The sequence below is a fragment of the Mandrillus leucophaeus genome, unplaced genomic scaffold (assembly GCF_000951045.1).
Source record: "Mandrillus leucophaeus isolate KB7577 unplaced genomic scaffold, Mleu.le_1.0 Scaffold513, whole genome shotgun sequence".
In the NCBI taxonomy this organism is placed as follows: Eukaryota; Metazoa; Chordata; class Mammalia; order Primates; family Cercopithecidae; genus Mandrillus; species Mandrillus leucophaeus.
The window spans coordinates 950,057-970,236 of record NW_012105509.1 but is presented as its reverse complement, the minus strand read 5'-3'; the positions used below and the strand labels follow the sequence as shown (position 1 = coordinate 970,236).

Here is a 20,180-nt window from a genome sequence, read left to right as displayed (position 1 = left end):
ATTATAAAATGTGTCTTACCAAACATGTGATAAAGCCAAAGTAATCAAATCAGTAATCAAATTAAAATGAGTTGAGCATGTAAAACTAAGTAGATTAATGAAACATAATCTACTAGTAAATTATTATATTTGTATATATGATATTTGCATATTTGGAGGATGGTAATAGGAGTATTTAAATTCATTAGTTACTAATGGTACTCAAACAACCGGCCATTAGTTTGGAACTTAAGTTGGACTCTTCTCTTACATCATACTCAGGAGTAAATTCAAATGAGTCAGGATTAAAAATATAGGGGTAAAAATTAAAGTCATGGAAATCTTTGGAGGAAATCTAAGAGATTACACTGACAATTTATGGATGAAGGAGACCATCTTTATAAAAACTGAAATCCCAAAAGTTGAAAAATAGTCAAATTTAGCTGTGTTAAATTTTTAGTGTGATGAAGATTCCCTAAATAGAGTCAATAGGCAAGAACAACAAAAGGTAAATTTGGAAAAAAAAAATATTTTCAGCATAAAGGACAGACTAAGGGTTAATATTTATAATTTATGGTTCTTATAAAGGGAAGAGCAAAGTAAACAACCCATCAGAAAAAAAATGTGCAAAGATTAGAAGAAATTCAAAGAACAAAATTCATTTGGCTTACAAAAGGAAGAAAATATGCGTAAAGTTTCTTATAGAGAAATACAAATTAACAGTGAAATGAGGTTACATTCATTAGACTAAGAAAGGAAGGAGCCTTTATAACTTGATGAGATTTCTATATTATTAGATGAGAAAAGCAAGTACAGAAAAGGGTATATATTATGATTTTTATTGTTATAACAAAAATTAAAAAGCTCCTGTGGTTAGCTGTATGTATAATATCTGTGTATATTTATGTGTATATGTGTATGAGTGTATATATATATAAAATCATATGAATATTGAGAAAATTATTTTAATATGTACATTAGTAAGTTCACATAGCTTGTCTGGGTAGAGAGCATGAAAAGGGAGAAAAGAGAAAAGACCATATAAATGTAAAGAACAACTCATTTCTTAAGGGTTTGCTTTGTGTCATTGTCATGTAACTATATAATACAGTGTAATACCATAACAAGTATAACATAATTAGGATCAGAAAATCCAGGCTCAGTCTCAGCCCCACTGCTCATTAGCCCTATGACCTTAATCAAATGCCTGACCTCTCTGGGTATGTTTGTTGTTCTTTAAAATGAAGATATGGAGATAGTAAAACCTACTTTATAGAAGTGTAATGAGTATCAAATGAGAAAATATTAATACCTGCGAAAGTTACTAGCATAATAATACCGGTATTATGCTACTGAGTAGTAGATGCTCAGGAAATCTCCCTCCTTCCCTTTAAAAAAGTTTAACTTTCCCAGTGTAATTATTGATTTCTAGATTATGTGTGACAATCCAAGAAGCCAACCAATTAAGAACAGAAAATACACATCTGGAAAAACAGACCAGAGAGCTACAAGCAAAGTGCAATGAATTAGAAAAAGAGCGATATGAGGCTATTGTAAGAGCCAGAAATAGCATGCAACTCTTAGAAGAAGCTCACCTTCAAAAAAGTCAGGTAAGACAGCTAGTAAATATGTTTAGATATAATAAAATGCTGACTATTCTCCCATGTGACCTCACAGTAAGGGATTCAATAGCTGCAGAATAAATGCATGAAAATGAAATTGCTATTCTCTTCATTAGTAATCATACCATATTCTTGGATGGTAAAACCAAATATGATAATATGATAAAATGTCAATTCCTTTCTAAAATAATGTATAAATATCAGACTTTTCTTATTTTCCCAAACCCTGTGTAACTAATCTTCAAACCCTGTAGTCTCATACTTAAAAAAAAAAAAAAAAAAAAAAACACTGTTACAGTGCTTTACTGCAGTATACCCTATATTTTATTCAGTTGAATCTGATAAATCTTATCCATCTCTATTCCCCTTCGTCATATACTCAATTACTTTAATAAAGCAGAAGCTTAATTGGCTTTAAAGATTTATTTACCAAAGTCTTCATGTCACTGTTCTTTTTTAGTTCTCTAACAATTGTGATTCCTGTGCTATCAAATACAGTGTTCCTTGTCATATACGGCTTCCCTATGAATTATGTATTTAGTTTATTGAAGTCACAAAATAAATGTTTTAATGTTTATTTTGCTGCCTCCCTTATGTAGAGTTCATTAAATCATTAATTTATTTACCAACATTTATTGAAAACCTAGTATATGCAGAATACTCTGCTAGCAAGTATGTTGGGATACAAAGGAAGTGCTTTGTTTTATGTATATTTCCCTTTTTACAGAAGATTTTTCAAGAGATCTAGTAAAACAGAACATAGTGTAAGTTGGATATTGAGAAGCTAATAAATAAAAAAAAAATTATCTAAATCCTAACTGTGGGAATGCTAAGGTGTTTATCATGCCTTTCAACTAATATTTTCATCTGTGATCTGAATACTGTCTTTTAGAATGGTTAAGAGGCACACAATAGACATAATATGCTTGGGAATTGTGTCGAATACCTAAATCAACTAGAAAAATTAAGGTCAAGACAAAATTTTTATCTCTGCCCTCTGAAGCCTACTTGTATGAGCACTCTTAATACCAAGCCATTAAAAATAAACATCTTGTGTAGAGCACAGTGGACAGAGAAAAGAGTAGGAACACTCATTGCCCATCCTCCTCCCAAATTTTCTCACTCAAATCCTAAGTCAACAGACCCTCACAGAGACTGTCTATGGCCACAATATTAAGCTGCTCCTTGACTCATTGCTTAGTTGCTAGAGGTTTCCCATCTTCAGTTGCTTGTTCAAAGTCAACGGTTCTCCCAACCGATCATACAAGCAAGGCAGGAAGTGCAGCCTAGCATAGTTCCCCTTCTCCCCCTCAAGGTTATTACGTAAGAACAGCTGTTACTTGTCACTAGCTTACTTGTTTAAGGTGGAGGAAATTTATCTTAAAAAGCAATTTTTAAAAAAACAGGTAAAAATGTGTATGGTACCTTTGGAAGATGGTGGGAACAGAACACAGGGTCACTTACATGTTGATTTAAAATGGATTCAACTTGGCCTAATTGAAGGAGTTCCAAGCCCAGAAAAAAAGATTTGTGTTAGAAATATAAATATGGGAATTGTCAGCATATAAATGATATTTAAAACCATGAAATTTGATTAGACCACTAAGAGAAGGACATATAGAGAGGGGGCAAGAACTGAACCTTGGGTAGTCCAGTGTTAAGAGATTCAGGAGATGAGGAAGAATCAGCAGTGTAGACTGAAGAGGAATGATCAGTGAGAGAGGGGGAAAACCAGTACTGTGTATGATGTGCTGAAAATCACGTGCAGAAAGTACAAGGAGAGGAAAGTAAATATCTCAAGTGCTGCTGGTAAAGAAGTACTGAAAATTTACTTACAGATAATCAACATGGAGATCATGATAGTGAAAGCCTGATTCAAGGAAGTATAAAAGAGATTGAAAGAAAAAGTCTTGGAGATGAACATGTTACAGAGTTTTGCTTCACAGAGAAGCAAGGAAATGGAGTGTGACTGACAGCAGAGCTAGGATTATGGCAATATTTATTTGGTGGGAGATGGAAATGATTGGAATGATAGAAACACATCAAAGAGACAAAAACAAGTGGTGTCTGCAGTGATCAAGTTATGAGTTAATGAGTGACATAATTTGAATAATACTAAATAATGGAAAGAGAAAGAAATTCAAGAGATTCTTACAAGGATACAATACCTAGATTTGATGATTTACTTTATATAGGGACTCAAAAAAAATGGAAAATTCAAAAATGGTTTTAAGATTTCTGGCTGTAGAGATTAGAAGGGTGTTAGAAACATTGGCTGAAATAAATACCATAGAGAAAGTGTCTTTAGTTAGGACAAGGGCAGGTGAGGAGGTTAGGGAAAATAAATATCATTCATGATTTCAACATGATATTCAAGTAGAGATGTCCCAGAAGTTTTGAATAAGGTGTTTATAGAAAGTGACTAGTGGATAGGTTTTTACCTGTTACTATCTTTGCTAATAATGATGTGATCTATAACATGAAATGATTGTTTTCTGAAGGCTCTACTTGAGGAGAAGCAAAAAGAAGAAGACATAGAGAAAATGAAAGAGACAGTTTCTCGGTTTGTACAAGATGCTACCATAAGAACCAAGAAGGAAGTAAGGATTTTTAATTATATTTAAAATTCAGAATTTAAGTCACAACTAAAGACTAAATTCTACCTAAATATTTGTAAATTAAAATTAAAATACTTGCCTACATAGTTATAAAGACTGTTTTGAAATTATTAACATAAGTGTTTAAAAACTAACTAAAGGAACTGAGTAAAGGCTCCTTTCCTTTAAATTTATCTCCAGTAGGATAGTGGGATATACTGAATAGCCCTCCACTTGATAAAATAAAGATGTTCCTTTTTTTTCCTTATCTGTATTTTTTGTGGGCAATATTATTTCTCTTCTAGGTGAACTGTTGCTTTAAACTGGATTTTAAAACTTCATCAGTTTAGAAAAAATAAAGTTAAAATGTTTGCTTTCTCCCAAGCAACTAGGTGGTAGAATTTTTATTTCCACAAAGCCACTGTATAATATTTCTTCCTGTAGAAGTATTTCTTAGAAATCTATTACTTTTACAGAATCATGGTGTAAAGAAAAAAAAAAAATCTATTACTTTATCTTTATATGACCGAAATTAGATAATTTCCCAAGATAAAATTTTTAATTTAAGGCAGAGTCCAAGTAAACCGTGTGCTTTTTAATTTCTAATCTTCTATATCCTTTCTGCAGGAGCTCTGTCCTTCCTATTCGTGAAGTTGAGAGTACTGTAACATTGGACTATAGCCTAAAATATTCTTGACGACATATTTTTTAAATAAATATTAATAAACTTTATACTTTTAATGATAAAAATATTTTATTAAAGTATTCATGGTATGAGCATTCCTCTAATTGTATTTTCTTATCCTAAAATAAATTCACATTGATTTTGGGGTTGATGAAGCTCATCTTTTGCATGAAACTTTAAATAATCTAAGTAGGATTTTTCACAAGCATTGTGATCTCATTCATTCCAAATGTTTTGCAAATGGAAAATACAGATGCTTCCTAAAATCCAATTATTTCCCTATTCAAATATGTAATCCTTCCAGGCATCTGAAGCTCAACATGTCTGAAACTGAACTTACTCTTGTAGTCAGTCCCAGATTGTTTCTTCCTTAGGTGTTCCTGTTGATTTCCTGTAGCCAGCCTTTCCCCGCCATTACAACTATTCACTCAGGAAGTATTTATTGAGCACTTCCTGTGTGCCATGCATTTTGCTGGGTCTTTGCCCCCTCTGAGTTCCACACTCTTGCCAAGTTAATTTTTTTAAGTAAACTTTTAAAATTATTATTAAAAGTGACATATATTCATTGTAAAAAGAAATGGAAAATATGTATAAATGAAAAATATGTATAAAAGAAAATTAAAATTACAAGTTTAATACCCAGAGATAGCCACTATTTTTAGCATTGTTCTGTGAATTTCGTTTAATCCCAAATTATTCACAGCATGTCCTTCAAATATGTAGAATTAACCTGTTGAATTGAGAATAACTTTATATGTATCTCTTCGTATTGACTGAAGTAAATACAATGAATAAATTGTCACATATTTCTGTTCTGGCTATAAAATTGAACAAAAATATGACAGTGGCTTATTTCTTTAAAAAGTGAAAATACTTTATTTCTTAGATATCTCTCAAATAAATAAAATTTGTAAAAAAAAATACATTGTTTACTTTTGATTTTAAGTCAAAGCTAGTGCCATTATTGGATTTTCCTATTTCTTAATAGTTTATCTTACTATTTGGTTTATAAATATCCTTACTTTTCATAAAATTATAGAGGGAAATGCTTATATAAAGTGAGGATAGGATGAGAGAAGTGTATTAGTCCCTCTACAGACTTCAAAACCCCAATCACAGTAAACTACCTCACTGAAATGTGTATTTCCTCACATGACGAAAGTTTACATTTTGTTTCATTAGATACTAACTCTAGAAAATTCCATATGACTTTTGGAGCACAGAAGTTTACATATGATATGCCATCAGTGTCAATAGTTCTACACAGTCCTTTCAAAAGGCATGAATAGTTTGATTCATCTGTATTTGCCAGGATTACTATAAATGTATTTCAAAATATGTACCCTCCTGTTGTCATAAACCCTCAAGTTAGCTGTATCATTTCTAGATACTAAAAAGAACACATTTTAGAAATATGTGAGAGAGAGATAGACATGACAGGGCTTGTAAGAACCAAAATTTTTATATTATAGGAACATTTATGACTTAATTTCTCTGCCTCAGTTTTCCTCATCTATAATGGAAATAATAACAACCTCATTGGATTTTTGTGAGAATTAATGAGATAATACATGTAAAGCACTCTGAATAGTACCTAACACACATTAATCCTCCATAAATTCTGTTATTGTTACTGATCCATAAACAGAATACATTGATTTTTAATATAATTATTCATAGGAAAAGTCTACATCAAATTATAACCTTGAAAAGAGCTAAAATAGGCTGGGCGCGGTAACTCACGCCTGTAATCCCAGCACTTTGGGAGGCTGAGGCAGGCAGATCACAGGGTCAGTAGATCGAGACCATCCTGGCTAACACGGTGAAACCCCGTCTCTACTAAAAATACAAAAAATTAGCTGGGCCTGGTGGCGGGCGCCGGTAGTCCCGGCTGGAGGCTGAGGCAGGAGAATGGGGTGAACCTGGGAGGCGGAGCTTGCAGTGAGCCGATATCGCGCCACTGCACTCCAGCCTGGGCCACAGAGCGGGACTCCCTCTCAAAAAAAAAAAAAAAATAGCTAAAATAGACCCAGAAATAGTATGCTTGGCAGGCCTTCAGAAAGATAACTTATATTAATTAACCGTATAAAGTACATGGCAGTATTGTAAATGTTCTAAACAAGGTTTACATCATATTTTCAAAATAGTCCATCTTACAAGATACTAGAAAATTCTCAAAGACCTTTAGATCATAAAAGTTTACTGATGATTTACCATTGGCATCAGTATTCTTCAGAGTCCTTTTAAAAAGCATGAATAGTTATTAGAAAAATTTATTGTCATAGAGAAATCCTGACGAGATGTGACTAATTTTTCAAAATACTCTGTGCACATTAATAGTGTTCTTTCTGAAGATATTTAAATGTTAATTAAATTTTATTAAATGTTATTTATTAAATATTGTTAAATCTTAATTTATCTTCAGAAGTAAAAGTAATTTAATACTGGGGTGTGATGCGTATTATTTTAAAAATTCTTCTGTTTATGAATCAAAAGCATCCTATGATGAAGATGTCTGACAACCACAGTCATTTTGGATATACCATTCTATTCACTCTTCTTCCACTTTCATGGCAAATTCTTCGCTCTTTAATATATTGTGCGCTTATTTGTCTTTTATGCCCTAAAAGTTACAATTTTGTTTTTATCAAAATTATTCTTGTATGTGTTTTTATCAGATATTAATCATTTTTATTCTAGACCCAAATAATGAGTAAATGTCTTAATTTACAGGTTGCAAACACAAAAAAACAATGCAATATACAAATTTCTCGATTAACAGAAGAACTTTCAGCCCTTCAAATGGTATGTTTGACTATGCTGATATTTTCTTCCAAATATTGCTTACTTTAAAGGCCAAGATATATACTATTGGGGATTCATTCATTCAAAAGATGCTTATTGAACCAAGCCCTGACTAGGTGCTAGGAAAAAAGTGAAAATCCAGATAGACATGTTTGCAGCAGTCTTGTGGCTTATGTTCTAGCAGGAAAGATAGATGGCATTTATCGCATTTTACTGTAACTACCTGTCTTTGACAGAGAATGCACAGGGTGCTATTGCTAGCTGTAGCTCCTATCATATGCTGAGTTTTTCTGGGAAACCAAGGAGAAAGAGAAAGTATATTTAACAGTGGTAAGGAAGAAAGACAGAAAGCTTCCTGAAAGAAATGAGGACTGAGGAATGAGAAGGCCAAGAGGGGAGAGGAAAAGATTGTGTGGCTAGAGATGGGATTGGAAATAGAAGTTTAACTTGAAGTTTGATGTAAAGAAATTTAATAACCTTGCTTACAGGAGAATAAAAGTACAACAATTTTCAAGAATTGAGAAAATGTTTATAACTTCACATACTCTCATCTTTTCTGACTCCCTGTATCACTTTTTATCTCTATTACAAAATTTATCAATAAATCATATCTTGTAATAAATGTCGTGCATTAGGTGTATGTTGATCATACACTGTCTCTCTCCATGAAAATCTTATATCTGCAATTAGATTGTAGCATCTCAACATAGTAGAGTCTTACACCTTCCTTTATTTTCCCTATTGCTTGCCTAGTACAGTGTTTTGCAGAGTTTATTTTTAAATGTTTATCAACTGAATGATATATTTAAACACTCTGACAGAGGAACCACATTTTCTTTTGCCATTCTACAAACTTTGGAGAGCACATGATGGGATTTTAATCATCGTGTATTGGGTCCCAAATGTAATAGAACAAGGAACATTTATTTTGTATTTGTTTAATGTCAATTATTTTAATAATGTAGGAACATCAAGTAAAACTAGTGGGATGCAATGCGGCCAGTTAGTCATGTGTAGTTTTTTGTTGTACAGTTTTGCTTCCTTTTCTATCACTCAGTTATTTCGCTTGTTCTCTTTCATGGGCTGATTAGCTATCAAGAGATTAGTATCTTTGTGGAAAAAGAGGAGTAGAAGGATACTACCCCAGTCCAAGATCATTTAATGGATGGTAGACTCTTCAAGGGCATGAACATTCATTCTTTCTGTATTCTCAAGGGAACAAGGACTGGCTAAGACTTCCAGGGATTTTTCAAATCATTATTAGCTATGTGACAACCAGAGCTATATTAAACTCACTTTAGAGTAAAAAGAATGACAATTTCAGTTTATTGCAAAAAGTGTTTCTTATGATAAAACAATTCTACTTCATAGCTAAGTGATTTTTCTAAAACATCTGGTAGTCATGTTGATTCTATGGGGAGAACTATACTGTGTAATTGAAAAGTTTGAAGTATTAAATATGTTAAAAATATGTTCAAAGGAAAACATTTGGCTACTTCAAGACAGATTTTCTCAAAAAATCTAAGCTGCAGTTTGAAGCATAATAACCTGATGCTTGCTATTGTTTTCTATTATTAACAATTTTACTATCTATACTAATAGTATTAGTATTAATATACTATCCATCCATACTATTATTTACACTATGAAGTCCAGGAAAGTAGTTAAGCATACTTTTGCTAACCCAAAATTAAGGTATGCTCACAGGAAGGAGAAAAACTTGTATTTTAGATGAGTGTGCAGATTATTTAATAGATTAAGAAAAAGCCAGAACCATTGTATTTCAAGCTACATATCTCCCTTTGAAGACCAACGTGTACCTAACAGCCTTTGTTTTCTCTGGTAAGGTGTAGTTTCTCTTAAGAATATTCAAGGTTTTATTGTGCCATGTAGCAGATTGCTATTAATCTATATCAAATAAGAAAATTAATTATAAAATGTTCAAACTTACAGAAGTAAAATAAAATGTTCATTATGATCTTTTCTTTGATGAATGAATTTTTTGGAAGTCTTTTTTTTTTTTTAGTTTATAAATACATGAGGATTTACACTGCCTGTTATTGTTGATTTCTCATTTGGTTAGGTCGGCAGCACAGATCATGGTGTATATGATTGGTTCTTAGTATGTTTTGAGACTTCTTTTATAGAGTATTATTTTGGAAATACTCCATGAGTACCTGAAAAAATACCTATTATTTTGTCATATTTTCCCCCAAAGGTAGGCATGTCAGTGGTGATAAGCAAATATCTCTAAAAACTTTGTAATAGTAATTTTTGATGTTCGCTTTAGTATTATAGTGCATTTATAATAGAATTAGTATGGTAATTCTCTCTAAAGGTTTAAACTTTGCTGTCTCATTTTACTTTTTTTACCCCCAAGTTAACCAAATATTCTTTAGGCCATCATCATTTGTCAGTAAAATGGTGGATTGGGTGGAGAGGGATATGAAGCCTACTTACACATGCATTTCTTTATATACCACTTACCAGCCCCAGAAGTGTGAACCAGACTTTGTTATTAACATATATTAAAAATCACATGGGAGGAGTTACAAATGTAGGTAAAATCCCAAATTTAGCACTGAAGCTACCCTTTCCTGGATAAGCAACTTCCTATATGAATATATGGAATATTAATGTTGCATTTTGTATACACTCAGGGTTCTATCTTAATAAAAGACATTAAATTTAAATTTGTCAACTGATTTGTAACATAGGGTTAAAGATCTTCATTATAATCAATGGTGATTAATTTTGGGTCACAAAAGAAGCTTACTTTAAAATTTAAAAACATATTGAAGTACACTTCTTCTATAAAATAATTGAACATCATTAGTAAGTAATGCACTGTTAGCAAAGCGGGTTCCTCCAAAGTATGATTCACAATTAGAAAAAAAAAAGAGAGAGAAAAAAAGCCATACCCATTACCCATTCTCCAAAATAAATGTATAAATACAAATAATTGTGAAGAACTAATAATTATTATGACTTTTTTGTTTTAGGTGCATTAGCAAAATTAGATTTTATTATCTAATTGATATGCTTGCTAAATACTGAGTAAAATCTTTTGAGGAGAAATACTTTATGTTCATGCTAATAAAATATTTTTAGTATTTCTGTTTGCTATAATTTTTGTAAAGAAAAAAGTTAACTTTTTTAGAGTTTATACACCCACGTATCTTTTAGGCCATGGGTTATCCCTGAGGGTTTTGTGCCACTATCTGGTTCTTACTTCCCTTTTCAAAATACTTGATAAGAGTATGTAAAAAGAAAATCTATAGTATGAGAAAGGAGTTCCATTCATATTTTTTTCTCCCTGGAATCCCCCAACCTCTGTCTCCCACCTAATCTGTTTAATTAGAACTCCGTGGCATCCTACTGCTGGAGGCAGTTTCTGAAATCCTGGGTTAGGTTGCTCTTCAAACATTGAGTTTTGTCTTTAATCAATGTAACCTTAAACTTGTGTTGATAACTATGATATTCCCATTATGAACAAATTATTTTACTTCTCCATTTTTCCCCACTTTTCTTAAGATGTTACCAAATGTATATATTTACAATATGACTTGAATTTATAGGAGTGTGCTGAAAAACAAGGCCAAATTGAACGAGTCATTAAGGAAAAAAAAGCAGTGGAAGAAGAACTAGAAAAGGTAAAAAGAAAAAGGAAATATAACTACCTAAAACCCAACTGCTAATAGGCAACATTACTGTCTGTTTCCATCATGCTATCTACTAGCAATTCCTTTATTTGTTAGTATTGTCCTGGTAAGTTTTTCTTTTCTTTTCTTTTTCTTTTTTTTTTTTTTTTTTTTTTTTTTTTTTTGCCATGGAGTCTCACTCTGTCACCCAGGCTGGAGTGCAGTGGCACGATCTCGTCTCACTGCAGCCTCCACTTCCCAGGTTCGAGCAATTCTCCTGCCTCAGCCTCCCGAGTAGCTGGGACTATAGGCGCCTGCCATCACGCCTGGCTAATTTTTTGTATTTTTAGTAGAGATGGGATTTCACCGTGTTAGCCAGGATGGTCTCTATCTCCTGACCTCATGATCCGCCCGCTTCAGCCTCCCACTTTCCTTAAATATATATAGAGTCTGCAGTTAAATACTGATGTTGCCTGGATACAATACTTTTCCAAGAGCGGCTGTATTCTTTGAACTTTGTACTTAAAGTTACAAATTTTTTGAAGTAGCTGTATTTCTTGCTTAAACCTCATCCTATGAAATTTCACTTTGTCTTTACTTTCTTTTTGAATTTTATATTAGCTCTTATGGTGCTTAGGCCATCTATAAATAAAACAAGTATATATAACCAGAAAATTATAGCATTGCTATGATTTTTACCTTTTAGAAGTACAGATTTTAACTTCACACTTAGGAAGAATATTTACCCCCGTGATATTTCAGAAAAACTATTGGGAGAAGTCCATAGTTTAAAATTCATTTATTTCATATACTTTTGTATTAGCAGTAATATCCTACTCTTTTAAAGTACCTTGGAGAAAGAAAGGGAGACCAAATTTGATTGAGCACTTACTGTATTTTAGGTGCTGCATTAAGAACTTTCATAGAGAGGTTAAGTAACTTACCCAGTGTTAAAAAGTGGTAAACGGTAGAGTCAGAGTTTGATTTTCAAAGAAGAGCTATGTAGCATAAAAATTATGGTCTATATCTATTATCAACATGAAAAAAATTATGACATCAGTAAAAGAGTAATACACAAAGCAAAACATAATGTACAGTTCCATTTGTGAAAAAAAAATAACGTGTTCAAAGTAGGACTTACAATTACCACTCTCCTGCAAGGTAGGTCCCTTCTGAGTTTCCATCTGCATATCAGTTCCCATTTAGATTGCCACCTGTTATACATCAGGGTTTGGGATGAATGTTTCAATATCACATGGCAAAGGTTAAGGAAAAGGCTTTTGGGGAAATGTAAATCTTACAAGGCAAAAGACAGCAGGTAAAGGGAAAGCACAGCACCTTATTCTCCCACTGTTCCACAGACCAGTGTGCTAAGGTCAAAGAACTGCTGGGTCTGCAGCATAGTTCTGTATTCCAGTAGCGGAATGTTGACGTGCTGATACTCCATGTTTTTATAGAGAGTGACAAAGCAGTCCTGTCAGTGGGGAAGACACAGGTTACTTGGTCAGGCAGTCTAGATTTCGAGGGTAGCTGTGTGCAGGATTTGCCTCAACATGTGAACTGCTTAGCACCTGAAGACCTTGGATCCCTTAGGATGTTACAGACCCTGTGCTGTAAGAGGGAGCCCCATTGCATGGAAAGCTGAGCTTGGGTACAACCACCACTGTTGAAGAAGGGGAAGCCCCATCCAAGCTAGATCATTGTCCAGGTAACCCAGAGTGAGATTCTAGAGTCACTTTCAGAGAGTTCTAGTTATTGCACCATGGTATGTATCTTTATTTTTGAATATTAGAATAGAGGATTGTATTGAACGGTATTCATCAAAGAATCACCAGTGGTTATCTCTAAGTTGCCATTGATTTTTACTTCAGCTGCTTTACATTTTTGTATTATTGCATAGTTTACCATGAGCATGAATAATTCCAAAAAAATAAACTCTATTTTTTAAGAGACAAGGTCTTGCTCTGTTGCCCAGACTGGAGTACAGTGGACATGATCATGGCTCACTGCAGCCTTGATCTCCTTGACTCAAGGATCCTCCTACCTGAGCCTCCCTAATAGCTGGGACTACAGGTGTGAGCCACCATGCCCGGCTAATTTTTTAATTTTTTTTAGATAACGGGGTCTTGCTATGTTGCCCAGGCTAGTCTCAAAACAATTATTATTTTATATATCAGTTTTTAGCATTTTATTTTGTAAATGTGAGAGAACCAGATTTAATTATTGATATGTTTCATATGTTACGGTCAGAACAAATGAATACATGTTCATGGCTTTTCATTTCTTCCATTGATTTCTGTTTCTAAACTGTTTATTAAGACAGTTTCTTCTGTAATATTATATACATAATAAGCCTCTTCTGCAGATTTACCGTGAAGGCAGAGGAAATGAAAGTGATTACAGAAAACTGGAAGAAATGCACCAAAGATTCCTGGTTTCAGAGCGTTCAAAAGATGATCTTCAGATGAGACTGACGAGAGCAGAAAATAGAATAAAACAACTTGAAATTGAGTAAGTTTTTCTTTTGGATTTTCTGTGATAACATCTTCAGAATTAACACGATTTTTGACAGATTCTCTACCTTTCTTTTTTTTTTTTTTTTTTTGGTAGGACTTACAATATATCTTATGTTGAAAAAAAAATTTAGGACCAAATATAATTTTATTCAAGATTATTTCTGAAAACGAATTTCTGCAGGAAGAAAAGGTTTAACAGTAGCATACCATTTTCTTTTAAATGTATCCTTTCTGGCAATTAAATAGGATGTTTATAATATTGTTGTCTTTGTACTAATTGTGAAGCTATTATAATATCTTGCTTATATTCTTTTATATTACCTATATTTAGTATGTTTCTTGTTATAGTGAATATTCTATAATGATCCATCTTGTATATTTTATTGTCTATAAAAGTGATAAAGTCATAATTTGACATATCCATTCTGAGTATTTTTCTACCTCCCCACCCCGATGGTATTACCTAACATAGCAAAATTTTCTTATTTGAATTGCCTGAAATCTCTATCTCTGTATGTGTTCAAAATATATTTTTTAAATAAATACTAATACCTAAGTTACTTAATAAAGTTTTTTTCAAAAAGAGATCCTGCAAATTTGTTTAATAAATATATGTGTCATTTTCAATAACCTATTCAGATAATCTGCTCATATGGTTACTTCCAGATCAAACCTGCAGGAGAAACTGGTTTATTCCAGCATAAATCTTCTTGTATGTACTAAGAGAAGTATCACACATGAAGGCTTTTCCCAATACCATACATTCACAGGGCTTCTCTCCAATGTATATACCCATATGTCTCTTAAAGGAGGAGTATTGAATGAAAGCATTCCTGCATTTGTTTTAATTCACATGGTCTCTCTGCATTATGAGTATTTTGTGTGTGTGTAGTAAAAGGAGATATCAATGTCTTCTTTATGTTCCTTATATTCATAAAGTTACTCTCCAAGGTGAACTCTCACATATTTCCTAAAGGGTGTAAACATAGAATAAGGTGCAAGGACTGGGTAAAAGACCCTCCCATGTTCCTTACTTTCAAAAAGCTTCTCTCCAGGATAAATTTTGGAAGTTGAGTGAAGGATAAGGATTAGCCCATCTTCTTTAGATTTACAGGGTTTTTTCCAGTGTGAGTTCTTTTCCTTCATTAAGGAAATGAGAAATGACTAAAGGCTCCCATGCATTCTTTTTATAAGCAGAGTTCTCCTCAGTGTGAATTCTTACACGTTCATCAAGACATGAGGAATTAATGAAGACTTTCCCACATTCTCCACATCCAGAGAGTTTTTCTCCTAGTTTTCATATGTGCTTTAAGATGTATTTGATGAATTTTTCTTAGTCACTTCATTTAAAGGGTTTCTCTTGAGTGTGAGTGTTCCTGTCCATTTCTAATTTCAGGAATGCTTGGAGTGCTGTAGTCTTGCATCTCCTTTAATCTCTGGGAATCCCCTTTTCTGTATTTTGTTGTTGTTGTTGCAAATAATTTGTTTTAAAAACTAGTTCTTAGTAATGTAGAGTTTCCTCCACTACATGCCTATATATTGATGCTGTTTACTCTGTCTCATGTAGTTCCTAAAAACTAGTAATTAGACCCAGAGGCTTGATCTGGTCTAGCTTTCTTTTTTTGTTGTTGTTTTTGGAAGAATTCTTCATAGATGATGATATTGTGGACTTCTATTAGGAGGCTCACAATGTGTGGTTGTTTCTGGTCTCAGCCTCTTTCTGGTGTTAGCATCCTTTTATTATCATTGCCTAGATATGTCACTTTATTAGAAACTTTATCAACCAAGGTTTAGACAGAAAAAAGACTATGAGTATTGTGGGAATAAAGGATTTAATGTAGGAAACAGAATTTGCAAGAATGTGAGAGTTGCTGGGGAAGCAAAGATCTAGAAAGACAGAGGTAGAGATCAAAGAAAATCAGTCACTAACTGTTTTCACCCAAAGCACTGGCAGATATGGGCAGGTCAGAATGTCAAAATAGGACCATAAAGGAGTGGTTCATGGTGATAAAACTGCCACCATGAGAAAGTTGCTTCTTTATTTTAAGAATTTTTCTGCTTGCAAAATACTTTTAACTAGTAGTTTTCTTAAGTTTTCACAATATTAGTAGCATTTCTATACAATTCCCTGTGAAACCTATTAACCAGGGAATGTTCACAGGGCTTATCTGTTATTGAAAAGATGGAAGTTTTAAAAGATAGGAATAAAAATTAGCAGTATATTGACTGAAGCAACATTAACGTATAGAGGTTGTCTCACCCGGTGATCAGTGATCCATTGTTGAGAAAGTTCAGGAAATATAATCCATTTAACCTATGATAAAATGAGAAGTTTACAGAACTAGAAGTTTATGAAAACTTTCTAAGACATATAATGGGAAAATATAAAAGTAGATTTTATAATTTAGTAATATAGTCAGCTATTGTGTTAGTCTATAGAGTTTATTGATTAAGTAAAGGAATGTTGGTTATTATCTGCTTCATCCTTTTTTTGTTCCTTCGGTTCATTCCCTTGAAGTTCTCCATACACAGTGATTCTTAATGTTAGTACAAATTTGAAAGAAGTCTCACATTGATTTTCTAGATAAGTGATAACAGTTCAGTTCATCTGTTCTTAGTTAAGATTTGAATATATTTAAGTTGAATGTATTTGCCTGGTATAACATAACATTTTGAAACCACATAGTTTCAGTCTAAAGTGGAAAGAAATGGCTCAGAATAAAGCAAACAAAAGTCCATGTGATAAAATGTAGACAGACTTTTATCTTCTACTATAGATTATTAAGTTTAAGGATTCTTTTCATTTCGTTTTTTAATTAGCTCCTCAGAAGAAATATCACGTTACCAAGAAATGATTCAGAAAATTCAAAATGTGTTGGAGTCTGAGAGAGAGAACTGTGGGCTTGTCAGTGAACAAAGGCTAAAACTTCAGCAAGAAAATAAACAGTTACGGAAGGAGACTGAGAGTTTAAGGAAGATTGCCCTGGAGGCTCAAAAAAAAGCCAAATTAAAGGTATTTTCAAGACTAGAGTTAAATGTGTACTTACGAAAATCAAAGTATGGAGAATATTTAGAGATACCTAGCAAAATATCTTTAAGGCCCCCCCCTTTTTTTTTGTGCCTTCTCATCAAATAGCACTAAGTCATAATTCAGAGTGTTAACCAATCATTTCTGTGTTGTAGAACTTGGCAGGCATACTTGAAAATGATTGCCTTTGCTACACACACAAAAATTCTTTTCTAACCATGAAATATACTGTTATTCCTGCCAAAGCAATTTAAGCACCACTAGCAAAACCATAGATTAGGTAACTTTACAGACTGCCTTCCTCTCTTCTCTCCATATAGTAGCCTTTGAAAAGTTGAACTTCTCTAAAACTAACTGTATAGAGGATGTTACAACAGCAGGCTCTGAGAACCATTCACAGCTAGTCTGAAAATTCCGTGGCAGGAAGAAGGCAAGAGGCAAAAATGTCATCTAAAACAAATTCCCTTTCTTTTCTCTCTTATTTCCTTGTCCTTTGATGCTTATATGGTTTAGTAGTAGGAAGATGATCCTCCTTTTAAGGGACTTTCAAGAAACACAAATATCTTCATCAACATCTTGCTTACCTTTCCCCATGTGATGAGACTTTTATAAAAAGTGGCACTGACTTTTTATGATAAATATCTACATCTTCCAATTTCATAGTAAGAATATGAAGAGGTCATGTCATTGTTTTATTTTGGTTTTTATTTCTGGGAGAACTCCTAAGAAGTCATATTCCAACCTAATTCATGTCAATATATATTTTTTGAATGCCTCCTATTGCAAGTATGAAATACCCTAGTTATTTGTAAAACCTTGAACTCTGAAATGAAAAAGAGAGTCTTATTTACAGAGAAGTTTTTACTTTGAGCTTTAGACTGTGGGAGTTCTTTGAAGAACAGGGAGAGGAACCATACCACCAGATATCAAGACTTGATAAAAAGCTAAAATAATTTAGACAATGTGTTATCAATATAAGAATAATCAACTTGATCAATGGCAAAAAATTGAGTCTAGAAACAAACTCATTTATCATAATCACTTGATTTATAACAAAGGCACCATTGCAGTTCAGTGAGGGGGAAACTGGCTTCACAAATGGTGCTAGATCAGTCAGATCCACATTTTAAAAATAAAACTTAACTCCTATATCACAGCACATATGCAAATTAGTTGGAGCTGCCTTGTAGACCTAAATGTAAAATGTGAAATGATAGTTTCTAGGAGAAAATCTTCATGCCTTTGGGTTGGAAAATATTTCTTAAACAGAGCACAAAAAACACTAATCATAGTGAAAAATCCAAGCTGAATTGGATTTCACTAAAATTAAGATATTTTTAGTCACCAAAAGACACCATTAAGAAAGGGGAAAGTACGAGAAAGTATTTGTAGTGCATATTACCAAAAAGAGAGCTCATATCCAAAATATAAAAACTCTTACCAATTAATAAGAAAAATATTAATAAGGAAAAAACAGCTAATAGTTAATAAGGAAAAAATAGATATTCCATTTCCAGAAAAGGGCAAAAGACGTAAGTAGGCACTTCATAAAATAGCATATAGGCAAATATGTTCAACTTCACTATTTTTCAGGGGAATTTAAATTTAAACCATAAGATAACAGTACACACCACCAGAATGGCTAAAATTAAAAAGACTAAAAATATCAAATATTTGTAAGAATATAAAGCAACTAGAACCTCGATAGATACTGCTGGGAATGTAGCAGTATCTTTTAAAGCCGGACATACATACATCCTGATATGGTTTGACTGTCTTCCTACCCAAATCTCATCTTGTACTTCCATAATCCCCACGTGTCATGGGGGGACCCAGAATCATGGGGGCAGGTTTTCCCATGCTTTTATCATGATAGTGAATAAGTCTCGCAAGATCTGATGGGTTTTTTTGGTGTTTTTTTTGTTTGTTTTGTTTTTGTTTGTTTGTTTTCAGATGGAGTCTTGCTCTGTCTTTCCCAGGCTACAGTGCAGTAGCGCGATCTCAGCTCACTGCAGCATCCGCCTCCCAGGTTCAAGTGACTCCTGTCTCAGCCTCCCAAGTAGCTAGGACTATAGCTGTGTGCCACCACAACTGGCTAATTTTGTATTTTTAGTAGAGTTGGGGTTTCACCATGTTGGCCAGGCTGGTCTCAAACTCCTGATCTCAGGTGATCCACCTGCTTCAGCCTCCCAAAGTGCTGGGATTACAGGCAAGAGCCAATGTGCCCAGCTCTTTTATAAAGAGCAGTTCCCCTGCAAATGCCCTCTTGCCTGCTGCCATATAAGACATCCCTTTGCTCTTCCTTCACCTTCTGCCACGATTGTGAGAACTGTGAGTCCAGTAAGCCTCTTTTTCTTTATAAATTACCCAGTCTCGGGTATTTCTTCATAGCAGTATGAAAACGGACTAATATATATCTTATGCCAAATAATCCTGGCTACATACCCAACAGAGGCTTACGTTCATCAAAACATGTGGACAAGAATATTCGTAGAGGCTAAAAACAATGATTTCATTAACATGAAATTGTATGAATAAATTGTGATATATTCATGTAATGGAATAGAAGCAACAATGAAAAATAATGAACTATATAAGCAATAGTGGATAAGTCTCATAGACAAGGAGATGAGCAAAGAAGCCAAACATACAAAAGCTTATATTTTATTTCACTATATGGTAGTGAAGAATAAGCATAATTATCTATGAGGATACTATCAGAATAGCTACCTTTTAAATGGATGAGTACTGATTAGAAGGACACATGAGGGAACCTCCTGGGGTATCTAAATCTATTTGATGACTTCGGTATGTCAGTGTATGTGTAAAAACTGAGCTGATCTTTTAAGACGTACACAGTTCATTAGAAGAAAGAAACAGATAAATCTTCGCAGAGGAAAGTAGGCAAGAATAGCAAGAGTATACATGAAACCAGAGTGCCTATGAGTTTGATGGTTGGACAATTATGGAAGCTGGGTGATGGGCATACAGGAAGTGTAACATTCTATTTTGTGTATGCTCAAAAGTTTTCATACTAAAATATTTCTATGATTTTTAAAAAGTGTACTTTGGTGAAAAGAATGTGTCTTCATCTCATTATAAACTGTATATGATAAATTTCATATGCATTATGTTAATATGTTAATGATTCCATAAAACATTAGCAGGAAATGTAGATGAATATTTAACTGAAAGAGAACTTTCTAAGCAAAAAAAGGGAAGAAATTGCAAATGAAAATATTGATAAATTTAAATATGTTGTTAAATATTTAAAACCATTTTTAAATGTTCCAAAAAGAAATCACTG

General features: G+C 33.2%; 1 protein-coding gene across 1 annotated transcript in view; it reads left to right on the top strand.

The window, feature by feature from the left end:
- Positions 1 to 20,180, top strand: part of SCLT1 (sodium channel and clathrin linker 1) — a 249,958-nt gene that overhangs the window by 178,168 nt on the left and 51,610 nt on the right. The window contains exons 12-17 of the mRNA XM_011996445.1: positions 1,412 to 1,589; positions 4,103 to 4,201; positions 7,617 to 7,688; positions 11,267 to 11,341; positions 13,695 to 13,840; positions 16,666 to 16,858. Coding sequence (XP_011851835.1) covers positions 1,412 to 1,589; positions 4,103 to 4,201; positions 7,617 to 7,688; positions 11,267 to 11,341; positions 13,695 to 13,840; positions 16,666 to 16,858 — 763 coding nt within the window. The remainder of the gene's footprint in view (positions 1 to 1,411; positions 1,590 to 4,102; positions 4,202 to 7,616; positions 7,689 to 11,266; positions 11,342 to 13,694; positions 13,841 to 16,665; positions 16,859 to 20,180) is intronic.